The sequence below is a fragment of the Vigna unguiculata genome, chromosome 7, assembly GCF_037176805.1.
Source record: "Vigna unguiculata cultivar grain cowpea cultivar isolate G323 ecotype 2 chromosome 7, ASM3717680v1, whole genome shotgun sequence".
Lineage (NCBI taxonomy): Eukaryota > Viridiplantae > Streptophyta > Magnoliopsida > Fabales > Fabaceae > Vigna > Vigna unguiculata.
In genome coordinates, this window is record NC_140798.1 from 7,471,627 (window position 1) to 7,496,899 (window position 25,273).

At 32.9% G+C, this 25,273-nt stretch overlaps 2 protein-coding genes across 5 annotated transcripts; both read right to left on the bottom strand.

Moving 5' to 3' along the window:
• Nucleotides 1-918: 918 nt before the first annotated feature.
• LOC114191850 (uncharacterized) lies at nucleotides 919-11,059 on the bottom strand. 2 transcript variants are annotated; one of them, XM_028081276.2, is made up of 9 exons: nucleotides 10,558-11,042; nucleotides 9,462-9,659; nucleotides 9,233-9,355; nucleotides 8,228-8,265; nucleotides 7,983-8,142; nucleotides 4,569-7,475; nucleotides 4,408-4,491; nucleotides 4,092-4,228; nucleotides 919-1,390 (listed from the first exon to the last, which is right to left on the bottom strand). In XM_028081276.2, the coding sequence occupies exons 1-9, from the start codon at nucleotides 10,636-10,638 to the stop codon at nucleotides 1,156-1,158; spliced, it is 3,963 nt and encodes a 1,320-aa protein (XP_027937077.1). In that variant the 5' UTR covers nucleotides 10,639-11,042; the 3' UTR covers nucleotides 919-1,155. The 2 variants fall into 2 exon arrangements, with proteins under 2 accessions (XP_027937077.1, XP_027937078.1); XM_028081277.2 differs by lacking the exon at nucleotides 4,092-4,228 and having other exon boundaries at nucleotides 10,558-11,059.
• Nucleotides 11,060-17,277: 6,218 nt separating this feature from the next.
• On the bottom strand, nucleotides 17,278-25,273 carry LUT1 (Cytochrome P450 superfamily protein). Of its 3 annotated transcripts, XR_003606150.2 has the most exons (10): nucleotides 24,727-25,273; nucleotides 23,009-23,305; nucleotides 22,713-22,910; nucleotides 21,885-21,986; nucleotides 21,223-21,363; nucleotides 20,018-20,125; nucleotides 18,635-18,717; nucleotides 18,464-18,501; nucleotides 18,218-18,380; nucleotides 17,278-17,548 (listed from the first exon to the last, which is right to left on the bottom strand). XR_003606150.2 is itself a non-coding variant. In XM_028082646.2 (9 exons), the coding sequence occupies exons 1-9, from the start codon at nucleotides 25,204-25,206 to the stop codon at nucleotides 17,513-17,515; spliced, it is 1,608 nt and encodes a 535-aa protein (XP_027938447.1). In that variant the 5' UTR covers nucleotides 25,207-25,272; the 3' UTR covers nucleotides 17,278-17,512. The 3 variants fall into 3 exon arrangements, 2 of the variants coding, with proteins under 2 accessions (XP_027938447.1, XP_027938449.1); XM_028082646.2 differs by lacking the exon at nucleotides 18,464-18,501 and having other exon boundaries at nucleotides 24,727-25,272; XM_028082648.2 differs by lacking the exons at nucleotides 17,278-17,548; nucleotides 18,218-18,380; nucleotides 18,464-18,501; nucleotides 18,635-18,717 and adding an exon at nucleotides 18,751-19,090.

A 25,273-nucleotide genomic window follows, 5' to 3' on the forward strand; every position in this document is an offset into this window, starting at 1 on the left:
TGAAACAGAATGTTGCTTCTACCTGAATTGTAGTTGGAATTGTTTTTCCTAATTTTGGGTATCGAGAGAAAAAGTTGTTTCAATCATAGAATATCTTGGAAATGAGAGCCTAGACAGTCACCAGTGTCAGTGGAAGAAATCATGGACAGAATATAAGGTTTCTTTCTATAAATATGCAGAAAAAAATGTAACTATGAAAAGTGGATGCCGCAGAAAACATTCTTCGATAATATTTTATATTATTAGTGACAAATATTTGAATATGACTTGTCTGTCTAAATTAGGTACACAAGTGTCACAGAGAAAACCTAACGATTCAAATGGTTATAAATAGACTTGGTCAGTGACAGGGTATTCACTATTCACCAACGATATTCAAGGCTCGGAAGTTGTAATTTATGTATGATTGAATTTGGTTGATCAATATCCCTGGGGTTAGCACTTGTTTTGTTACTATTTGTTTCTGTTAAAATATCTTTAATATCTTATTCTTTGTTTTTATTGTTATTATTCATATGTATTTTGAACTTAGCCGATATGTTCATTATTAGAAATAAAGTCCTTATGTATATTTAGATTAATCTCAATCTCTACTCTCTCTATATTTCCAAAGATGCAAATGAAATTTTGTCCTTGGCTACTGTAACAATAGCTTAAAATCAAATTGGGTGGTTTTAAAGTGGGTCAGGTAACTGTAGAGATGTAGACCCGTACGAGGTATTTCTAAATCTAATTGCTTATTCTCCTGCTAGTGGGACGATCAGTTGGCCACCTGGTTATACGGAAGAAACATTTAATTTTGTGTGTTCCTTTATTTTTTACTGAATAATACAGCTCATATAGCAGCCCATATAATAATTTTTCGTGTGTGGAAATTGAAACATCAAACACTTGGGATACAAAAGAGTAGGATACAAGGAAAAGCAAGTGTTGACCACCCAAAACAATTACAATAGCATTTGCTAAGTGTAATTCTACATTCAAAATTTCTGATATTTACAAGTACAATGACCATTATAGTTTTATTACTATTCTCCTATTCAATGAATGATTCATTTTCAAATGGTACATCCTATAGTTGATTGAAAAAGTTAGAAAAGTTACCCGAGATTGCAGCCTCAAATCCATTAAAGGGTCATTGGATTAACCATAGTTCTATGAAAGCCATCCTTTTTTGTTCTTGGTTGCCTTGAGCTTCATCACAAGTTCTTCACGCTCAGCTTCCACCTCAGCATACTTAAGGCTCATGTGGAAGTAGCGCTCCTGAATATCTCTTAAATCTGCCTCTAGCATAGATTTTATACGTTCAAATTTTTCTTTCGTTACTACTTCTTCACCTATTGATTTTAGTGGGCCATTTGCCTGGATTTTTTGACCTCTAGATGGTGATCTGCAAAATAAATATACGAGGGGTTATTCATATATAACAATATTACTTCAAGTGAGCAATAAGGCAACTTTACAACAAAAGGCTTTCAAATTACTACTAGCAGAGTAACTGCGACATCTTTGCAACAACATTCCAATCTTTCGGCCTCCCTAAATGGACAACTTCATTTTGACTTCAACTGTTTTAAACTTGGTTTTAACCAAAAGGAACACAATATAAGCCTCAATAGGAAATCCAGTGAAAATTGGCTCCTTTGCTTACATATCAAGAACACAATTAATTGTTGAGGAATTTGACATTATGTGTAAGGTAGACTCATTCTGCATATCAGTGGAAGCAAGAAAACACTGTTTTCTTCTATTTTTCCTCTTATAATTATTAAACAATAATTATGGAATTACTTTTCTTGATCTCAAAAAGAAAATAGGTATTTAAAGGAAATAAATATCCTCCTTAATTGAAGGAAATAAATCTCCATAAATAAAAACTCTAAGTCAGGAATAAATCTACCAAATAAACTCTTAATCCCAATCCTTTAATTGTAGGGATTTCTTACAAGCAAATCAATCTATATTTACTGTAGAGTAAAAGTACAACATTTACACTTGGTTATGAGATTATGTGAGGGAAGACCCCAGGCCAACGGACCAACATCTAGGGCTTTGTAATTAAAACTATAAAAAGAAATATGAACTGCAGCATAAATCAAGGGATTCTAAAACTCTCTCATTCCCCAAGTTGGTGAGTGGACGTCATCCATTACCAACTTGCCAAAAAGAAATGTAGCACCACTTAACCCTTTTGTCAATACATCTCCAAGTTGATTTTCAGAGGATATAAATAGTGTACATAATGTACCGTTATCCAATTTCTCCTTTATGAAGTATCTGTCTACTTCAACATACTTAGTACTATCATTGTGCTGGATTATGCACAATATTTATTTTGACTTGTTATACCAATATAATCTCACAGACTTTTTCTATTCAATCTTCAACTCTTGTAAAGTTATCTTTAACCATAGTATTTCACAAATTCCTAAGGCCATGGCTCTAAACTCTACCTCTGCACTTGGTTTCGTCACAACATTTTGTTTGTTGCTCCTCCAAGTGACTAAATTTCCTCCAAGAAAAGAGCAATATACATAGGTAGATCTTTTGTTGTCTATAGAACCTGCATAGTCAGCATCTATGTAGGCTATGCAATAAACAACTCTAAGATGAGTCTCCTTTGGATTATGCATGAAGTGACTTACAATCCCAGATCTAGTGTTAGACAAGTAAATGAATTTCCCAACCAGCCTTTGATAGTATTATCTATGCAGAGTTACCTCCTAAATTGATTCACCAAGTTTTTTATTATGTTAATCAGGTGTCTCTTCTGGTCTGCATCCTAATTTCCAATTTTCAGTTAATAAATCTAGCACATAATTTTGTTGGGAGATGAAAATACCATGATGGGAATGAGCCACTTCAATGCCCAATAAATATTTCAATCTCCCTAACTCCTTAATTTCAAATTATGTTATCAAACATTTGTTAAGGTTTCCATATATGTTTGATAATTTCCTGTATACATGGACTATTAGTGCAGTCACCTGGCTTTGCTTGTACCCCATTGTCTTCATCACAATAGTGAACCTATCAAACCACACTCCAAGAGACTGTTTCAATCCATAGTGTCTTCCCTAGTTACACACCTTTACCTCCTCAACTTTAAACCCAGGTGGGACCTCCATGTAAACTTCTTCCTCAAGATTGACATGCATAAAGGCATTTGTGATATTAAATTGCTGCAAACTCCATCCATAGTTAGTGGTTAATGACAACAAAATTCTAACAATATCCATTTCTGCAACTGATGAAAACGTTTCAAGATAGTCAATCCCATATGTTTGAGTATATCCCTTAGCTACTAACCATTCCCTATACCTTTCCAATGTCCCGTCTGCCTTGTATTTAAGGGTGAATACCCACCTACATCCGACAAGACTTTATCCTTTAGCTAGATCCACCAACTTCCTAGTTTTGTTCTTTTCTAAAGTAACCATTTCAACTTACCGGAAGTCACTATCTCCAAAAAAACCTTCTTAATATCAAACTTGGTGGTCATGTTTTAATTCTTGATTTTCTTGACTTTCATTCTTCTCCCCATAAATGGTATCAATTGTGGGGTTCGCAAAAATAAGAAGTTCAAGTAAGAAAGAAAATAGAAAGAGAAATTATTATATTGAATAATAGTATTAGGCTGTACACACTAAGATCATGGTATCAAAACATACATATAATGTCAAACAAGAGTATATGTAGGCATCAAGTGTAACAGAAAACCGTTAAAACATTACACCATCTAGTGTGTATGCATCAATAAACGGTTTAGCTCAGAACACTACTAGGTGGTCTAACGAACAGTCTAGTAGACGATCTTCCTGAGCTCTTCTTTAGAAGGTCTAGTTTTGAGTCATTTGCTCAATCCTAATTTGTAGAACACTCAATGTCATGAATATATTCAATGTTGAAACAATCTTTTTAAAACAGGAATATCCTGTTCGCATAAACTACATAGTGAGAGACAACTTTTATTGTTAATGGATTGTTCTAAATAGAAGAGAAAGGTCCAAACAAATAAAAGAATCAGCATAAGGGGGTCATACAAACAAATTAAAAACTTTCCTTTAAGCTTTGAAATATGTTCCTCTAACCTGTGACATTGAGCTTCATAATTATTATTGGCTTCGTTTGCTTTTGCTAGTTCATTATCACACAATTGAGTCTTCGATAGTGGATCTACTTCAACAGCATTAACATTTTCATCAAGAAGTCCAAGTTCAGTTTCTACCTATATAAGAAGGAGACATGAAACAGAAATATGGAAAAGTAAGGTGCTATTTCCAGTGAGACTACATTTATTTGATATTATCACTAAGTGCCATCCACACAAACGTAATTATAAAATATACTTTATAAACTTTGACACGGAGGTAAATTACAATGTAGTCAAAGTTCAAAACATATCACCTCGTTATTGTGTTTGATGCTGTCATTCTTTAACGACTTTTTCCTATTAATGCGATGTTGATTGTTATTCTTCATCCCAAGATTCTGCTAAATCAAAGAAAGAATATTAATATTTCCGTCATCAGAACGTTATCACGTCATTAATGAAAAAGAGCACTAACTTTTGATGACTTCAGATCATCGTGAACAGGTGAAGATTTCCTGTTTAACTTCGAAACCTGATTTCTCTTTTGTTCCTTAATCAACTTCAATTCTTCTTCTAGGGCTTGGGCTTTTGTTTGGAACTCAGCTTTTTCCTGTTCAAGAAGTTGTATGGTCTGTTGATGCTGCCTGTTTATTCTTCTGCTGTGACTGAGCTCAGTATCCTGGACAAATCTTGTTTCTTCGAGTCTTTCTTTCTCAGATTTAAAATCATTGAGCTCGTTCTTTAGAGCTATATTCTCATTTTCAAGTTGATGGTTCTGCTGCAATTGAACCTTTAAATTTCCAGATTCGTCCATGATTTGTTGTCTTTCATATTCAGTGACTGTAAGTTTTAATTCAAGAGCATTTATAGTACTTTTGAATTTTAGCTCTCTTGATTTGCAGTCTTCCACCAGCTTCAACAATTTTTCATGTTCAGTCGTCAGCATTTCCACTTTAATTTTGTATTCAGCAACTTGAGTTGTTACGTCTTTCAGCTTTTGTTCATATTGAGACTGCAGCGCATCAACCTCATTCTGAGCCAAAATCACTTTAGATTGAGCTTCCTCAGAAGCAGATTCCAGTTTGGCTTTATCAGCGCGTAATGTGGATACTTCAAGTAAAGCGTTAGAAGCTATTTTCTCCTTTTCATCATATGCTGCCGAAAGTTTCAAACGGAGGTTCTCAACTTCTAGTTCTAGGTTTTGAGTTTCTACCATCTTCTCCATTTGCATCTGATTCAGTAAGACTTCACCCTGCTCCATCTGTTTCCTATTTTCATCAAAAAGAACATCTATATCTGAAATCAGATGTTTCACTTTTGATGCAATATCTTCCTGCATTAAAGTGAAGCTCTGTTCCAGGTGTTCAACTCTTTCAGAGCACTTAGCGAATCTTTCATCTGATTCCCTTAATCTGGCTTCCATAAGGGAGCAATTTTCCTCTTCCTTCAATTTTTCCTTCCTAAAATCTCCATTTACCTTCTTGACAAAACTGCATTCTTCTGCAAGATTTTCTATGGTATTTTGTAAATTCTGGTTTGCTACTCTTAGATATTCACATTCTTCTTGTGCTTCTGTCCAGCGAAATTGTGTAAACTTTAATTTTTGCTCTAAGTCTTCTGTTGAAGAATCTATCTGAGTCTGCATCTCCATAATCTTCTCTTGAAGCCTTGCAGCTTTAGATCTGGAGTTCTCTAGTTCTGTTAAATGAAACTCTCGTTCATTTGTCAAATCTCTCAACTGAGCTTCTAAAACAGAAATGCGCATTGACAATTGTTGCCTTTCCTGTTCTATGTCTGATATGATGAGCTCCAATTCATGCTTATTTTCTTTTTTCATGGCCGCCATTTGTTTCTCTTGTTGACTGTGTTCTTGTTCAAGATGATAAACCTTGGCTTCTATCTCATTCAGTAGCTTTTGCAGAACCCCGATCTCCTTTTCTTTGTATGATAAATTAGCCACAAGATTTCCTATCTCAGATGATTTATTAGTTAGTTCCTTATTCAAATCTGTGATTCGGACTTCTAGAGCTAATTTTGAAGTCTCGAGCTCTTGAATTGAAATGTGATCATTATCACTAATCTTGATGTTGTTTTCCCCTTGGACCATGTCTCCTGAATGGAATATTCGAAATAAATTGTTGCTTACCTCAGATCCAAAGCAAGTAGAACATTGATCTTTGACCTTGTTTGACAAAAGGTCTTGAGATGCTCCACCATCTTTCAAACTTTTGTTTGCTTCTTTTAGCTTGAATAAGAGGTCAAGGTTTTCTTCTGTCAGTTCATTGCAGTCCACCTCAAGTTCCTGAACTTTCTCTTTCAGAAATTCAATTTCTCTTAAAAGATCTGCATCACCTAAATTTTTGGACCCAGTCTCCACATTACAACTTTCTGGGACAGATTCAGATAGCTTTGCTTTCGAACTTAATATTTCTTTATCTTTAGCGGCTAATTTTCCTTCATATTCCATTTCAATATCTGGAAGGGTTTTGTTATATTGAATCTTCGAATGTTCAGTATCTCGTATTGTGTCCCCCAAGGCACCTTCCAGCTCTTGCACCTTGACTAGCAGATTTTTCTTCGACTCCTCCAGTTGTTCTAGCTGTTGCATTAACCGCTTGTTTTCTTCTGTACTTATTTGGAAAGATTTGTCCAGATCACTGAATTTTGAGGGTAATAATGAAAGGGTTTCTATCTCAATTTTCTGCTGTTCTATGGTCTCTTCCAGCTCCTGGAGAACAGAAACGAGCTCCAGATTTGCTTCTTGGCTCCTCTTCAGTTGCAAAGACAAGTTGGCATTTGATTCTTTTTCGAACTTCAATTCCTCCTTTAGAGCATTCTCAATTTCTGAAAAACATTCACCTTCAGATAGTGAATCTTCCGATGCTCGCTGTCTCGCTCTTGGATCCTCAAACGACAATTTTAACTGATCAACTTCTTTTTTCAAACTATCACGCTCTACGTGGGCCGCTGAAAGTTCCGTTTTTATACCTGCCAGATTTTCGTATTGATCTGAGAATTCTTTCCTCAACACGTCTAAATCACCCATTAGCTTTCGGGCATTCATTTCCCACATCTTCGCTTCTGCCCGTAGCTCTTCAGTTGTGTCTTCTGCAGGTTCCAGACGATTATTGGAAGCATTTGTCGATTTAGAATACAATGAACCAATCTCTTGTATATTCTGGGAAACAAATGACGAATCATTTGACTGAGAAGAATTTACAGGGTAATCGTGATGAGATACACTTTTCTGGGAGCTGGCTGAACCTTGTATTCCAGTCGGGCTCTGCCCGTCACTGATACTAGAGGAAATATTTTCCCTTCCTGTGGAACCCTCAGTTGAGTAATGGCTGCAGTTTGATACAGATCCGGAGAAGCTTGTTGCCTGCAGACAAAGTGCCAGTGCAAGACGTCATTATCATGATAATGGCAGGCCAATAGTAAATTACGCCACATCTGAAACATAAGCAAGCCGATGGCTCCACTACATAAAGACATTATTTTGCTTCCTGGACCGTGATAGAAGAGAACTCTGTACAATAGACGACTTTAACATACCCGTTAAGATGAAATGCAGTTAACATCTCCACGTAAAAATCTCACTAAATTACTATGTTAAAAACGCATTGGAATTGGTGGATATTGGCAATGTCTTTTGGTTAAAAAGTTCCATGAAAAAATCTCGTGAATAGTTCCTGGTTCCTCGTACTCCAGGATAACCTAAATTTAAACAGCTAAACTAGAGAATTATTCGAGTCTGAAAAGCTCATCCTGATAATTGATTATTAAGAACAGACTTATATTTAACCTATATGCATGTCTGGGAGGAAATCTATAACCATTTAGACAACAGAACAGATATGTTTATGGACGGAAAATAATGTAATTTTACCCTTGTCTCAATTTCTCCGGGGGATAAGGTAGAATCAAAATCTTCAACAGAGGAAGATTCAACACTCTGGATATTTGAACAATCAGATTCATTGGACTTGATAGGCAGATCATAATTATTTTCATTGATGGCCTTCAAATGGAAATTTGTCTCTTGATCCCTGGAAAAAGTCTAGGAGATAAATACTCTCTAGAATAATTGACATTATAATACACACGAAAATACTAGCCTCCACCAATACAAACCTATGTTTCGTTCTTGGTGTCAGACACTGCACAGTTACCTGCAAAATCCACAGCCACTGAATTCCCAATTCTAAGTTCAATAACTTTTTCTGTAACAGATTTATAGTAATAGGAAGAATATAATTTTACACTTTCTTTTTTTAAAATACAATAACTAAAATAACTTATTTTATTAATATATTAACAATAATAACAAAATAATTTAATTTATATATATATATATTATAAAAACAGTCGATAAGTAGTTTTTTTTTTAAAAGAAGATATCAATATAAAATTACTCATTCTCGTGACAATAGCCCACAGTTTGTCTCTATATTAGGAGAGAAGAATCACAGTGAGTTCTGCTTGGATGAGCAAAAGATGAACCAAAGAAAACGGGTCCTCGACAAGGTAGGGCAATGGGTATACTATCTTTTGTCATACTGATGGTTATAACGAAAAAGTAAACCACGTGTTTTTGAAGTGAAGAACTGGGCTGTTGTCTTGTAAGAGGAAAAAAATGAGAAAACACATGTGATAGTAGTACTCTTATGGGGCCAAAATCTTCATAAATAAGATTTAAGTCTCGTGCACCAATCAATCGATTAAGAAAAGTTGAATGAAAATTAAGTTCAAAAAACGACTCAAAAGCAATACCATCATCATCGTGTGTAAAGAAAACGAAAAGAAATTTGTCACAAAGGAATAATCCATTTGCAAGAAGAGAAGACATTATTTCCCTGTGATATACTGTTTGTCCAAAACTACATAATACGAAATAGTTAAATTAAAAAAATGTGAGAAGGACAATTTGACATATTTATAAGCAACAAAATTTTTATTTGTTTATTCAATTGCATAAACAAAATATTCCAGATTTCTAGTTCTATTTGTCCCTTTAATTTCAGAAAAATCAACTTTGAATTTAATCCAAAATGCACATAATCATTCATGAAATAAAAAAGCAGCCCTTCTTGCTTTCTACAACCAGTAACGAGATATAACTTCAGTTGTATGACTCACTTGCAAAGTTGTCCCATGGTTGCACTTATTCAGTGGGATTGAAAGTGGAATAGCAGCATCTGAACTCATATAGCTAGTCAAACTAACAGTGGCCTCCCCCAGGATGCCAGATCTTGATGACCCCTGTTAGGTGATAATGATTATTTATACAGTAATCTAATCCAAACAGAAATTTCAAGCAAATAAAAATAAAGAAACAGAATGTGCATAGCAGCAACAGTGATAATACCATTGCAACAATAAGCTTGAGGACAGAATCATCAATCTCCTTCGAGGAATTATCTCTCGAAACCCATATAGATTCTGAAAAGTTATCTGACCATTGACAACCTCCATTACGCACTGGCACTTTGCTCGACTTTGCAATTGTTTTGCCATTTTCTACGGAGACAACAGAAACAAACAGCTTGTCCCACCCTTTGGGTACCTGTTAAACATTAAATTCACCTTTCGTTACTGACCATACGCTTTTTTATGGCTCCTTAAACAACATCTGAAAATTCAAAGCTTTTGGATATATAATTCTAAAAATAATTTTTTGCAATTATTGTCGGAATGATATAATATTGATAGTACCTCCTGGACTTTAAATATTAGCACAAGTCATTTGATTTTAAGATTTGGCTCTTGATTTATCCTCGTGGTAAAACATACCTGTAGTACTGTTCTACATTCCACGAGAACAGAAACTACAAGCAAAAAATTTGGCTATACTTCTGTACATTCCCGCTACGCTGTTATCTAATTAAAATTGAAATTTCGTTTTGATAATTTACAAAAAAGTTTTAAGGTAAACTTTTATTAAGATTACTTCTGAATAAAGAACTACACAAACATTACCGAAGTAAATACATCTAAGTTTTATCAAAACCACAAACCTAATGCAGCTACCTATTCATAACAAGACAAAAGCTAGTGATACACTTTGTCATTAGCTGAAATTTACCAGAAAATACAAAACTGGGAGATCTCACTTCTTCTTAACCACCTATAGCTGGACTTCATTAACTCTCAGACATGTTCTGAATCCGCTCGGTGATTCTCTTTCCAAAACACGAAGCACTTCATATAACTAATTTCCATTTTAAAATAAAATCACATCTCTATATCAACATCTGCTAGTATTTCCTAATTAGGACCAAGGATTTTTGCATATTGCATTGCACCTACGAATTATCAAAGCGGATCAATAATTTCGAAGACGGAGCACATTAAGCAAAAGCGAAACACAGATAGACACTACACTAGTCACATTGATTGTCGTAAAACGAAACGACAGATTAAAAAGCGAAATCGAAAAAAGAGAAAATAGCGAAGACACGAACCTGCAGCGCCTTGAGGTGAGAGATTCTGAACTCAATTTTATCCCCTGATTTCGCCGCCCTGTGCTTATGCAACCTAAACATTCTCTTTTCTCTTTCTCACCTCACTATGTTTCTGTGTGCGAGTGTGTTGTGGCGCGTTCTTTCTCAATCACTAACTCACTCTCGACAACTACCAAATATCGCTATATTCATGATTTCATCAGCTTCTCCGCAACCACCATCACCAACCGGCGAAAGAGACGAAGAAAGAGAGAGAAAGAGCGTTAGCTCAGTGGTCATTGTTGTGAAAGGTGTTATTTTATTGTTCCTTCAAACCATCGCGCATAGAGAGAAACGGAAACGAAAACCACAGAAAACAAACAACCAACTGACAGAAGCGCTTTGGCTTTTTTTATCATACTGGTTTGAGTAAAATTTCCGGATACAATTAAATTTAAAAAAAAAAAATTGCATAAATTAGAATAAAAGAATCATACATGTCAAATTCAAAGCACAATTTATTCATTTATGTAAGTCTTTTAAAAATCAGCCATATCCATAAATTTATATCCTTTCATGTCCCATGTGAGTAGCATCCAGTGTAGTGAAACAGCGAGAGAAAACGGTTACGATCCAATCTTTTTCTTTTCTTTTTCTTATTCTGCCCTCTCTTTTTCTAACGATTCGATTCTATTGGCTGACGTGGCACACGGTGGTTGGCCAAGCACGAAAGGCGTTGCAACTTATATTACCGCTGCAACCACTGGAAGCAAAGACGCAGTAGCAAACAAAAATATTACAGCCTGTGTTCCCAAGGATCTTAATAATAGAATAATTTGAAATTCAAGGTATTTAAAGAAGAATTGTTATTAACAAATACTAACTATTTTTCTTGCTTATTTTTTCTTTTGTTTTTATCTCAATTATTGTTCACCGTAAAACTGTAAATTTTAAAATTAGTCTATTTTAATTTAATTTTTTATTTTCAAAATATGTGTATTTAGTCATTTTAATTAAATTTTATTAAGTTTATTTGATGTTTCGTACGTGTTTCAAGATTGTATTTGAATTGTTTATAATGTTTGACACATTTTTCTTTAATGTTAAATCAAATATTATTATAAAATACGTTTCAAATGTCAAATAAACTTAACAAAATTTGATTAAAATAACTAATCCGCGTATTTCGAAAAATAAATAACTAAATTGGTTCAAAATTTTGAAATTGACTAATTTTAAGATCCACGAAAAGTTAAGAGACAAAAATATATTTAACAATTATCCATTTAACAAATGTATTGGTCTTGTAAAGATAGTAGTATAATAAAAGGAGATTTGATTAATATATTTGAAACGTAAATTTTATATTTTTTTGCCATTGTTCTAAAAACTTGAGAAGGTTATTTTTATATTATTATTAAATTTAAAGTGGGACATGAAAGAGTTATTTTAAAAAATATATTCATGATAATTTTGATCGACAGCTAATGGTGATAAAAAGTAAAAATTTTGATTGATGAGAAAACAATGTCCAAAATTAGTAAACCTAGATGAATCAATGATCACTAGATTAGCAAAAAATTTTGATTTCCCTTATTCGCATCGTGATCTCGTGACATACATGACCATATGGCATAGGGATTAGCACTTTTTGAGGGATAGAAAAAAAGGATTGTGGAATATTTTGAATTTTTTATACCAGTTAGTCTTTGTAAGTCTCGCACGGACGGGCTTGTGGGTATATTCTTCATATTTCAATGCGTCTTCCATGATAAATTAATTTAGCTTAATTAACAAGTCATTAACATATTAATTGTTTCACTAAAAAAAATAAAAAGATCAATAATCTATTCAATTTTTTATATAAAAAAAATTATAATTTGATATAAAAGTTTTAATTTTAATAATTGTTAATAGTTGAAGAAATTGAACATATATATTTGATCTTAGTTGTCTTTAATAATTTTCATATGTTAAAACCCATTTAACTTCTTTAAGAGAATATGTTTTGATTTTTAACAATAATAACCCACGTTTATTAAAGAAAAAATTAACATTAACTAACTTGGAGAAGGACTCTTTGTACTTTTAATTTGTAAATTTGAAATGATTCATTCAAATTTATTTGCATATTAATTTTAATTTATTAAAGAAAAAATTAACATTAACTATCTCCGGATCATACTCATCCTCCTTCTATTTCTCTTCTTTACTCTTTCTCTTCCTCCACCACCTCCTCTTCCACCTCCTTATCTAACTCCTGCAACCATTACCACCGGCATCGCTACATACGCGTCACTAACAATTATCAGTGTCATCGATGCACATTACTGGTGTATGTCACCGCTGTCGCATCATCTCCTTCTCCTCTATCTCATCCTCTTCCAGCTCCTCTTCCTCCTCCTCCTCCTCATCCTCCTCTTCTTTTCTTATCTTCTTATTCCCACACATCTTCCTTAATATAAAAACTCCACTAGATTATGTAAGAAATTTGCCACTCAATTGCCAACAGATGTACCAATGAAAATATTCATCAATAATAAAAATTGAAATTTACCGACAAACAACTCTAATGACTTCTGTCATCATTAATTGTGATGATAAGTTACCAACGAAAATATTAGTCAATAATAATAATAATAATTGTAATTTACCGATAAATATTTTTGGTAGATTTTACAAACGAATTTCGTAATGATGAAAGTATCCATTGATAAATTAAAATGTGAAACTCATCGAAAAATTTGTTAGTAAATATGAGTTTATCCATATATTTGTTATCATCAACTATAATTCCATCAATAATTAAAAAAAAATCTTGCAAGGAGACATGTATTTAATTACTTCAAGTAATAATAAAATTTAAATAAAATTAAAAAAAAAATAACACTTTTATATTTAGATTGTAATTTTGTTATTAAATTATAATAAAAATATTGAACTAAAATGAATATTTATCTTTCAAATTTATATATTATATATATATATAAAATAAATTTGATGTATATTTAATAGATGTAGAATCTACATGGTATCGTAAATAATATATGTATGCATTTGTGAAATTAATAAGGAAGAGTTTACGGCACATTATGTGGTAGGTTTGCATTAGGTCAAATGGTTGGTTTTGGCAGGATACACTTACTAGTCACCGATCACCAACTCTTCCCTAAATCAGTAACAAGGAACTTTTTTATTCTCCTAACTTTTACTTACTATTAAGACACAGTTTCAGATTTTAAATTCGTTGGTTGAATTCAGTGTACTGTTTTGTGATGTGTTCACACCATTAGTCTCGTGGGAGAAGGAAGAGGGACCCAAGTGCTCAGAAAATGAAGTAAAACGCAAGCCAATTTTATGGTCTATGAATGAAGGGTACATATGAGTGGAGAAAAAAATTATCTGATAATAGCAACAAAAGAGAACAATAATTCAGATCCACCAAATATTTTAATCAAGTCCTTCATCCAACACAATTCTTGATTTTTAAAATGTCCACCAAACTAATCTGTCGTTAAATAATGATGAACTTTTCAGAAGTTTTGTTGTTCATTGAAAATTCAGTTTGTGAAATGCTCCTTGGACGTATATTATGAATTGCTTTGTAAGAAAATTAAATAAGACTCAAAGTATTGTTTTAATTTTTTATGTAATATTAATTAATTTTTCTGTTTATATTTCGTTACTAGCTACTAATTTTGTTAAGGCAAGATTATTGTTTCTTTCTTTATATTTGAAGATGGATTTGGGAAACAGAAAATTAAGAAAATAAGGAAGAAACTAAGAAAATAAAAAAGTAATATGAGGGTAACGTTTAAAATTAAATCAATTCAAAATTTAAGTGTACAATATAAACATTTATATGAAATTTAAGTAACGCTATCTTTGTAAGTTTTTTTTTTTTATTTCTTAGGCAAAAACTTATTTTAATTAAAAGTAAGAAGACAATTAAATAAAGAAAGTTGGCTATATAAAAAAAGTTACTGTTAGAGTTAGGCTACCATTTATTTGTTTATAAAATGCTTTTATTTTACGTTTCTAGAAGCTGTCCTTTAACTTTTGGAAAAAGGTATTTAAAACAATTTTAAAATTTTGTATATACTTAATTAGTGTGATATAAGGTAAACAATCACTTAAATCAACGCTTACTGCTATCATTCTTTCAATAATAGGAATAAGATTCCAATACAATTTTATACATATATCAAAGGATAAAAGAAATGTTTTGTTAATAAATAATGCATTATATTATTAAATAATTTATACATTGATTATTTTATTTTTTACTCCTTCACTTATTGACTTAGTAAATAAATAGAATTACAAAACTCTAATAAAGGCAATATATATATATATATATATATATATATATATATATATATATATATATATATATATATCACATTTTAATATTGGTAAGATAATGAGTTGAATGAAGATTTAAAATAATGATAAGTTAAGTAGCTAAAGTATGGTGAAAAAGATTAAGGGGCTAAGAAATATTACAAAAAAGAAATTTCAGTCTAATTTAAAATAATATTAGGCTCCAACTAATTCCAATTAAAATAGATAATATTATTTAAGAAAATAAATTTCTTTTTGTATCCTTTTATTTACAATTTTAACGCTGATCTACTATGTGAAATTTGATTTTATATTTTTATTCCACTGAAATAACATTAAAAAAAAAGCAAAATTAACCTATGAAAACTAAATGAAAGGTAAAAGCTCAATTTTTCTAAAAGAAAAAAAGAAGAAGATATGTTTGGACCAATGGGTATACTTAGAAACTACTTTTCGTATATAATCAGTTTTATTTATTTTTTAAATATAGAAACTAACAAGTAATAGGTATTAACAATAAATTGAATTAAATGCATTAAATCAATCCCTAGAAATGTACCCCTACTAGATTCCTTCCTATAATCGTACCGTATACCGTATTGGCATTTAGGACCCATAGCCATTCTTTATACGAACTCAGTTTTGTAACATCCGATAGAAAAAACACTTATATACGAATTCAAATGCTAAAAAAATTATGAAATACTATGAAATCATGAAAAGAGAAACTAAAAATTATAACAAAAACAGGCATTTAAATGTTTCAAAAGACATATTTTTAAAATAACATGCTTTTAAGAGATAGTGATATAATGTGTTTACATAAGTCACTTTAGGAGGGTAATTATTTTTTTTTTAAGAATTTGAAATATTTTATGATAAAATATGTTATTTGGATAAGAATTTTAAAACAAATTAAATTATAGAATTTCATTAGGAAAATTGAATTGCTTGAAATTAAAGAATTTCAAATTTCAAAAAAAAAAAAATTGAAATTCTTCATATTCAAAATATGACTCTTTCTGGTTTGAGTCAATATAAAACTGTTCTCATTTGACTTCATATGAATTTGGATAAACTTAGCATAACCTGACGTGAGATTGATCCAACTTAGTTTGACATGACCTTGATTCAATGTCATCACCAACTTGGACCAAATTTAACTTGGCCAAATCTGACCTGATTTGTCTCAATACTATCAGGACCTAACCCAATCGACCTGGACTCAACCGATTGAACGTGATCCCACTCCTGACTTAGTTTGACTATGCTCAACCAGCTCGGATCGACTTGACTTAGATCTAGGTCAACCCAACTTGACTAATCCTGAACCAACTCGGCTTGACAATGGCTAGGGTCAACTTGGGTTAACAAGTTGGTCTAAACTGACTTAACTCAACTAGCTAAGATTGACCTAACTTCAGTTAGGTCTAGGTCAACTCAACTCAGCTAATCCTAGATCAGCTAAGCTTGACCTATGCTAGCCCAACTCAACTTGACATGATTTTCATCAAGGTAGCCCAACCTGGTCTTCATCAAACTAAGACGTAACTAGGCTTAGCCCAACTTGGCTCATATGGGTTGGCCTTGACTTAGATGAATTATGGTCTACCTTCAACTTGACCTAGCCCAACTCAGTTCAACTAGGATCCGAACTCAACTCGACCTGGGCCCAAGTAAACTTAGTTCAACAATCTAGGCCTAACCTAACTTGACTAAATGTGGATCTGCCTCGAGTTTGATGAACCTAACTCACCATAGCTCAATTAAGTATATATTTGTTTTCACTCGACTCAACCTAGTCTGAAACTGACTTAACTTATCTTGAACCCGAATCAACTTGACTTAACTTAGATCTAAAGAAATTTGGCTCGATCTAAGCTTGAATCGACTCAACTCAATCGTAGTATAGACGAACTAAACTTGATCTTAGTTTAGGATAACCCAACTCGACTTGTACCCGTTCCAACTTGATTCAACTTAGACCTAAGTCAATTTGATTTAACCTATCCAAGCATAGTTAAATTTGGACTGAAGCCAATACTGCTTTGAGACATAAGCTTAAGCTAAGCCCAAACCAAATCAACTTGATTTGACTTTGACCCAATTAACTCAGTCCAATCTTTCGTAAGCACAAATTTGTTAAATTGAAATACCGTATCTAAACAAAAAAAATTAAAATTGTCATAATCCATGCGAAACTAATCCATACAAAACGTTGAAAACTGAAATAATTTAAAATAAGCTGAATTCAAAATTAATATATTTGAATGTCTTAGAAATTATAAATTTCCCTCACCAAACACAAGGTAAGTCTTTTTAAAATTCCAAGTAATTGGACTGCAGTTCAATAAATAAAGATTAATACAAAAAATTGCGAAAATTGAAAACAAAATCTGATGACCGAGACTTTTCTACACTAGTTCTTCACTTAGTAATTCAATTAAAATTCTTTACAACATTTTGAAGAATGTGAACAATTTGGCTACTGAAAATAATTGTTGTCTACTACATATTTACTTGATACGTTGTGGTATGTGAACTAGCAAAAAATGAGAAAATCATCAAAAAGAATTTTATATGCTGATAGTTATAAGAAATTTTGCAGCTAATGGAAAGATGTAAATGTTGACTATTTCAACCGTTGGCTCAGTTTCATGTACAGGCCCTGCAAAAAAGAAGAAGAAGAAGATATTAGTACTACACAATAGAAAATAGGACAGTTCTTTATGCACCCATCAATCAAGGTGCACCCTTTCATTAGGAGTGCAACTTGACTTTTACAAGGTGTAGAAAGCTGAAATCTAGAAAATATTGGTCAAATGTAAGTGAAACTTTTCCCATTTAAGTATTTAAGAAGCAAGATAATGAAAGTGAGTAAATTAAAAGATTTTCTCCCTCTTTTAAGAAAACTAGAGAAAAAAAAAATGATCTGATATAGTACAAGGTCTGGCTCCTTAGTTTCCGAAAACAAGTTCCTGATGCTTAAATAAGTCTTTGATCTTAACAAATTTTTGTCATTTTAGTTCTCAAGCATATGTTAATATTATCACTTAAATCTCATGACTTTTCAAATTTTGGACTAAAGTGATTGATAAATTGCATTTCAAATACCTTTTTCTTTTAGTTTCTTACTTTCAGGAATTAATGGGATAGATAGCCTCTACACTTTTAGCAATCTGAAGGATGCTTATACCCAAAAACAATGAAGCTTGAGATGACTACAATTTAGCATTTTGTTTTGGTCTCGTTCTCCTCTTGAAAGAGTGAGATTTGCAAAACAAAACATAAAAAGGAGTCCCTTGCAGAAACTCATGTCAAAGATAGATAACCTTACATTTGTTGTGTGTATTGTTGCTCCTGTAGTCATACTGATATTCTGATCAGGAACCAGTTCGAAGTTCATGTGCTGTATAAAGATTGCCAGAGCAACTATAGCTTCCATTAAAGCAAACTGATCACCAACACACTTGCGGGGCCCTCCACTGAATGGAATGAATCTGCAACATGTTTTGATTCATAAAATCTGAGGAACTACTGTATGATATAACAAAACAAAAAAATATTCATAGAAGATATTAACCAGAATGAATCGTCCCTTCTCCCCACTCGAGGACAAACCTAAAAATGGTAGGGCACAATACTGAATAGGTTAGGGGAGAAGGGTAGGGAATGACTAGCTAGCTACCACAGTGGAGGTGCAATTTCTGTCCACATTGACAGCAAGAATGATTATTGTAACAATAATGCACACCTGAAGTCTGTATTTGTTTCATTTGGCACCGGACCATTCAAATCAAATCTTTCGGGCATAAACTCTTCAGCCCTATCCCAAACCTTGCAAAGTTATGAAGTTTACAGAATAGATCAAAATAGTGAATTTAGAAAGTCAGCAATAACATTCAGACAGTGCAACAACTTGCATATTAGATTTAATCTGCCAAATAACAACACATCAACTCCAGTCACCGTAGCAAATGCATGATAATAGGACAGGAAATATAATATTTGAATAAAGAATCAATAATTTAAACAAAGCAACAACGAGGGGTGAGAGGGTTAGAATATCATGCACAAATTCATAAAAGCAAGTTGCTTTCTATTTCTATACTGAAAACTGAAAATGAAATAGACAACCTTTTTATGCTCTCTCAAAATCAAACTTGTCATTCACAGTAGTATTTCTCTCTCTCTCTCTCTCTCTCTCTTCCTGTTAACAAAAATAGTCAGGGAAAAAACAGAGAAGGAAATTCATTTTGAAATGGAACCGAACAGGTTCAAACCATTATAAATTATTCAATTAAAAATAAATGAATAATATTCAGGATCAAAAATATGTTATAATCCATGGAAAATGAATACGTTTTTATTTTACTCCCAGTAAAAACAATATTTATTTTTTATCTCTCAAATTTGAGATCACCGTTTTTGGTACTACTTATAGAAGGAGCAAGTTTTTGTTTTGGTTGTTGTAATTACAACTTTTGGTCCCTAACATTAATTTTAAAATAAATCAATAAATAATAATTATTTTATGGATATAACAAAAAGATTAAGGATGTCACATGTTGACATTATATTGCAGACACTAGTGGAAGCTACTTGAAATAGTCAATTGACCTTTAGTTTAATATATAAACAATATGTATCACATCATATTAAGGAGTAAAAGACAACGATTTTCAAGTTAAGTATGAAAAACAAAGAAAAGGTCTTACAAGGACCAAAATGAAAGCTAAATCATTTTACAATAACTAAAAACATAAAGTCTAATACTAATGGCTCTACGCTGCCATCATAGGTCTCCTAACCCTGATTGCAATTGAAATAGGCATAATATTGGTTACCATAACAACGCACACAGATGGTAGACCATGGCAAATTCAGCTGCTTCAGGGAGGGATCATATATAGAATGAAAGTGAATAAAAGAAGAATAGTAAAGAGGCATTCGTTTAAGAGGTTTGTCTCACAATAGGCCATAGTGAATTAAACTTAGACAGCTTGAGATAAAGGATCTCATCTGCTGATTATTCAGCTAAGCAGTACTACTGGAAAAGACTAATTAAAGTGATTTAAAATTCCATAACCAAATTTTATAACAAAAGTATACAGATTTGGATACAGAAAGTAAATACCTCAGAAGAACGATGTATATTGTATACAGAAATCATAATATCTTGACCAGCATTGACTTTATAAGAACCTGGAAGCTCATCAGGAACTTGAGCTCTTCTTATCAACACCTTAAGGATGCACAAGGTTGTTATATAAGAATAGCAGAAATTATAACTTTGGTGAAATATATCTGAAATTGGAAGCTCCACTCCAAAAGGCATATTTAAGAAAAATAATACAAAGCAATTGAACATCAAGTGTTCAGATATATCATAATGATATTTTAAAGTGATTAATTACTAAATGAGAATTCGGTTTTTCTGTTTGATTTAAGATTCTTTCCTAAATGTTGATTTCTATAGGGAAATTAAGGTAAGACACTAAATAAAATGAAAAATGACATTTTAATCCATAATATTTCCAACTTTTCGGTTACTTTAGCATTTAAACTTTATTTAGCCTCCTTCAATGTGAGACCTTAGAAAATTTGGTTGCTGAATTAAACTTGTTTTAAACACTTTTTTTTTTTAAATAATGACTCCACTACACAAGGCTACAAAGGAAACAAAGGGCTTGATTATAGACCAGAGAAGGAGCAGTGGAACAATAATTACTCTTTACAACTCTAGGAGCTGGATGCTTCTGGAAAAAGACACATCTAGAAGTTGATGCAGCTGAAGATTTGTCACAGCTGATATTGGAGAGATAGTGGCCAACCTGTGTCTGGATTAAGTTGGGGCTAAACTCGAATTGTTGGGAAGGCCCAAGCCAGACAACTCTAACCTTTACACTCCTCAATATAATGACAGAAAAAATGAAGCCCAGAAAAGGAGCCAAACGGCCATGTGACACATGTAGGTGAAAGAGAGAACTGGACAGAAACAAGCTTCACATACACACTAGAATGCTTGAAAAAGGTTCAGGTTTTCAGACTCTTAACCTAAGGTTTCACTACCAAACTCACAAATCCCAGAAGCCACTGGCTTTCAAAAATTTAAATAATGACGATTAATTTATCACCAAATTCAGTTTCCTCTCATAACACACTAGTTATATCATTAGTTTTTAGTTTCACTATCAATTTTGTCTTACCATACTAATTTTCATAACAATCATAAACTATCACAAGGGTAGACCTGGCATACACAAAAGATAAATTGTTTTTTCCATCCCAAATAGATGTTTGTACTATGAATCATTTATATTGCGAAACATTGCAACCTACCGGGGGATGTGGATAGAGACGGAGTGACTCAATAATACAGTGTGTCAAGAACTTGAGATTTTTAATATCTTCGTAGGCAGGACGCCTTCCCTGTAAAACTCTGTCTACCTCTTCTTGTGCTTTTGCCAATGAGGAAGAATCCTGCATAAATAAATCTCATAATTTGAAGGGGAAGATCATGGTGGTGCTCGGACTTTTTGCTCCATGCTAACAGTAGTACGTTATATAATATAGACAAGTAGAAAACTGAGTAAATAAAAAATAACAGTCATAAATGTTCAAAAAGTCCGTAAGTCCAGCTGAAAGCATGAGAACAAAATTAGAAGGTTGAGGTCATTGAACAATGCTTTTTATATTAATGTCTTTGAACCAAGCTAACGTAGTTTCAAAATTTCTAAATTTCCTTATTGAAAGCTAGATTAAGAAAACAAAACTGCAATGAGATGATTAATGCAAGGTTCAAAAGGAAAATTAGAAACTATGTAGTGGGATCATGAGAATCATGCACGTAATCAATTCCCACATTCTCTCATGAAAAATATGCAAAAGCAACTTGTTGCTACTGATGAGAATGGGACAGAAGCTTTGAAGTCAATTCATAAAGTTGTCAGCGAGGGTTATAAAGATGTTATAATTAAGGGAAGAAATGGGGTGAATGATACCTTGCTTAGAAGATAAAGTGTCCAGGTCAGCACTGAACCAGTGGTCTCGTGACCAGCAACTAAAAGTGACAAAAGATCATCCCTTAATTGTACACTGGAAACCTACACGTAGAACAGTCAAATGAAAATAAACATGGAGAACAGAAATCCAAAGAAAAAAGTTCTCCAAACTATAAAGGGGAATTATACAAGATTGAGATGATCGATGACCCAGAAAAATCAACAAAATGTGTCATTATCAAGTGATATGGCAAGTTTTTAAGAAGTGGTTGAAGTGCAGACCTTCATATTTGGTTGTGTAACTAAATTATGCAGATAAACTCAGATTGAGCAGTAAGCACAACAATGCCAAAGGAACATGAAAATCCAAAAGTCATCTCCTTATGGAATAAAGTCTAGAAAAGAAAATTATAAGATGGTTCAAAACTTCTCAAAAAGTAATGTAGTGAACGAGAAAAACATGGCAAGAAATAAACATTTTTAAGTAAATAACAAAGAATTACAAGAAGACAACTGCTTGAATGAGTTATGATGAATCAACATCATAGCCTAAACTACCTAGAAGAGAATGCTCAGTATTGACCAACAATGATCAACGTACCCATAAAACCAATACAATACTCATCACTTCATCTATAGCACTGCCTCTTAACCTTTCCAAAGAGTCGATATATCTATAATTAACAGGAAAAGACAGCTGAATACTTCGTCTAATTCAGGTGAACTCTCTATAAAGTCACAAGATTTATACACATTTCAAATATACAGCAACAAACACTGATGAAAACAGAATATACATCAACAATAAAATACAGTAATACAGCAAACCTCTTCTCTGCTGGCAAGCAAGAACCGGAGAATACTAGGGTCAGCATCATTTACATATTCCTCAACATCAATTCTTTCCCCCTCAGATTCTACAATTTCCCTACATCTTTCAATGAGATCCTCAACAGTTTTCCTGATAACGCTAACAGCCTCTTCAGCCTTTATTTGTCTTGGAATTAACTTACAAAGAAATTTAAACTGCAATAACAAAGAAAAAGAAAAAAAAAATGTATTTATATACATGACATGAAGAATGAAGTAAGAAAATCCAAGTCCTGATTGTAAGATTAACTCGCCTTCCAATATGGTAAAAGATCAGTTGATCGAGCCTCTGCCTCTTTCAATGCTGTGTAAACAGCCTCAATAACAGGACTGTCTGCACTGAGTGCGTCAAAGTTATAGTTAAACACAGATAAACCAATAACATCCAGAGTCAACTGTGAAAACTTCTCCTCCATGTTAACAGCAGTTCCATTGAGTGCATCAGATTGTAGCTTCTCCACTAATCTCTCAGCACATCTACAAAACACCCTATCCACTATAATAGACAAATACCGTTTATGAAGAGATGGAACCACAGCCCTGCGCCTTGCCTAATATAGATCACAAAACAGTTGTAACAAAGAACCTGTCGCCCAAAATAAGCTATAAAATCATGACAAGAAGCACAAATAGTATCAATTTAGTCGTATATAAGTAAATCATTTATATATACTTCGATACTACGAATTGAAATGCATAACCGGGAAAGTGAGTCCACTCTCGTTATCAGACATTATTAATAGTCTTTTTTCTGTCACACTTTTCAGATACTATCCCTGCTATTATAAAAAATAATTCTACCAAAATACTTTATATTCTTAATTGCGTATTCCTTTCAATTTACTCTGAGTTATCTTTAAATATAAATTCAATTTTAATATTATTTTTGAAAAAGATGTTAATAGTTAAAAATAATCTTGTATCACAATATCTTTTTCATTGTAAAATCAAAATATAATTTAAATATTTAAAAATATTTATTTATTATAAATTTTAATTATATATAATTAATATATTCAATAATATTCATTATTTAAAAAAAATAATATATGCACCAACAATGTAAACTTTTTAAATGGTAATCTAATCACAAACTGCCGTGAATGCCAAGTTTATTACTACTAAAATAATTATTTTAAAAGTAATTTTTATTGGTTGGTTGACAATGTTTTAGAATCTTTCTAGACAAACTACTACATAAGGACTTTTAAGAGAGAAAACTAGGAAGAAAAAAAATGAAATGAGTTTCTTTATAAGCTAAAATTAGTTTCTGCATAAATTAACTTATAGAAGTTCTCTCGTAAAGCTTCTCTATATTTTTATTTTTGAACTTGTGCATAAGCTCATCTTTATCTTATAGAGAAACTCGTTTCATTCTATCTTTCTTATTATTCTCTTCTAAAAATTTATATGGAGAAGTTTGTCCAACAGGCTATAATCGTGTCTAGACAGATTGTGCTGACAAATTAGACTCTTAGTAATAAATATGTATTTAATGTAAGAGTGTGTTCAATAAACTTTTCTATAAACATATACATAATAAGAAAATAAGAAGGACAAATGAAATAAATTCGTCCACATACTAGTTTAGGCATAAGTAAAAATCATCTTTTAGAAAAACTAAAAAGGAAGTGCTTCTACAAATTATCTGTGGAGGAGAAGTTCATCTGGCTTTTCACCTAATTTGCTTTCCTAATAGAAGCTATTGTGAGAAATTTATCTAGATCAAGTCACTTCACTAACTTTAATAACTTCTAATGATATAAGAAAAAATTTCTTTTACTTTTCATATTATTTTCTTCTTTCAAAACTCCTTATGAAGAAGTTAATTTATCAATCAAGACCCAAAATGGAAGGTGCTGCTACATTGCTATATTACACAACTTAACTTTTTTTTAATTATCAAAATTCAAAACATTCTCAGTTTCTCGTAAACATAACTAAACAACAATGCTGCAAAAGCGAGCATTACCGTCCAGAGCGGGCCTTCGGCAATTGCGAAACCAGACCCGAAGAGGAATTCGGAGACCTCAGCAACGAGGCCCTTAGAATATTTGCCGTAGTTCCTGAGAACGTGTTTGGCAATGGCGGGGTCGCTAACGACGACGAAGTTTCTGGGGCCAGCGGCGAGGCGGTAAATGGGGCCATAGTCCTGCATCCACTTGAAGAGAGGGAGGAAGAGGGCGCCGCCGAGGAGGTCGGAGACGTCATCGAGCTTGGCGGTGGCGATAGGGATGCCGGAGTCGTCGTTCCCGGCGGTGAGGGAGCGAGAGAGGGAGGTGAGCCAGTCGGGGCTGACCCAGGAACCGGACTTGGTGCTGGCGTCGGGGGGTTTGTTAACGGAGGATTTGACGGCGAGGCGATGGTGTTTGGGGGAGAGAGAGGGAGAAGGACGGGTGGATGTGCGGAGAGAGAAGAGAGAGATGGGTGAGAGAGAGAGTGAGCAAGGCATTGTTTGAAGACGGTGGTGGGTAGAACCAACGGTTTCCCACGCGGAGTGAGCGAACGAACTACTTGCT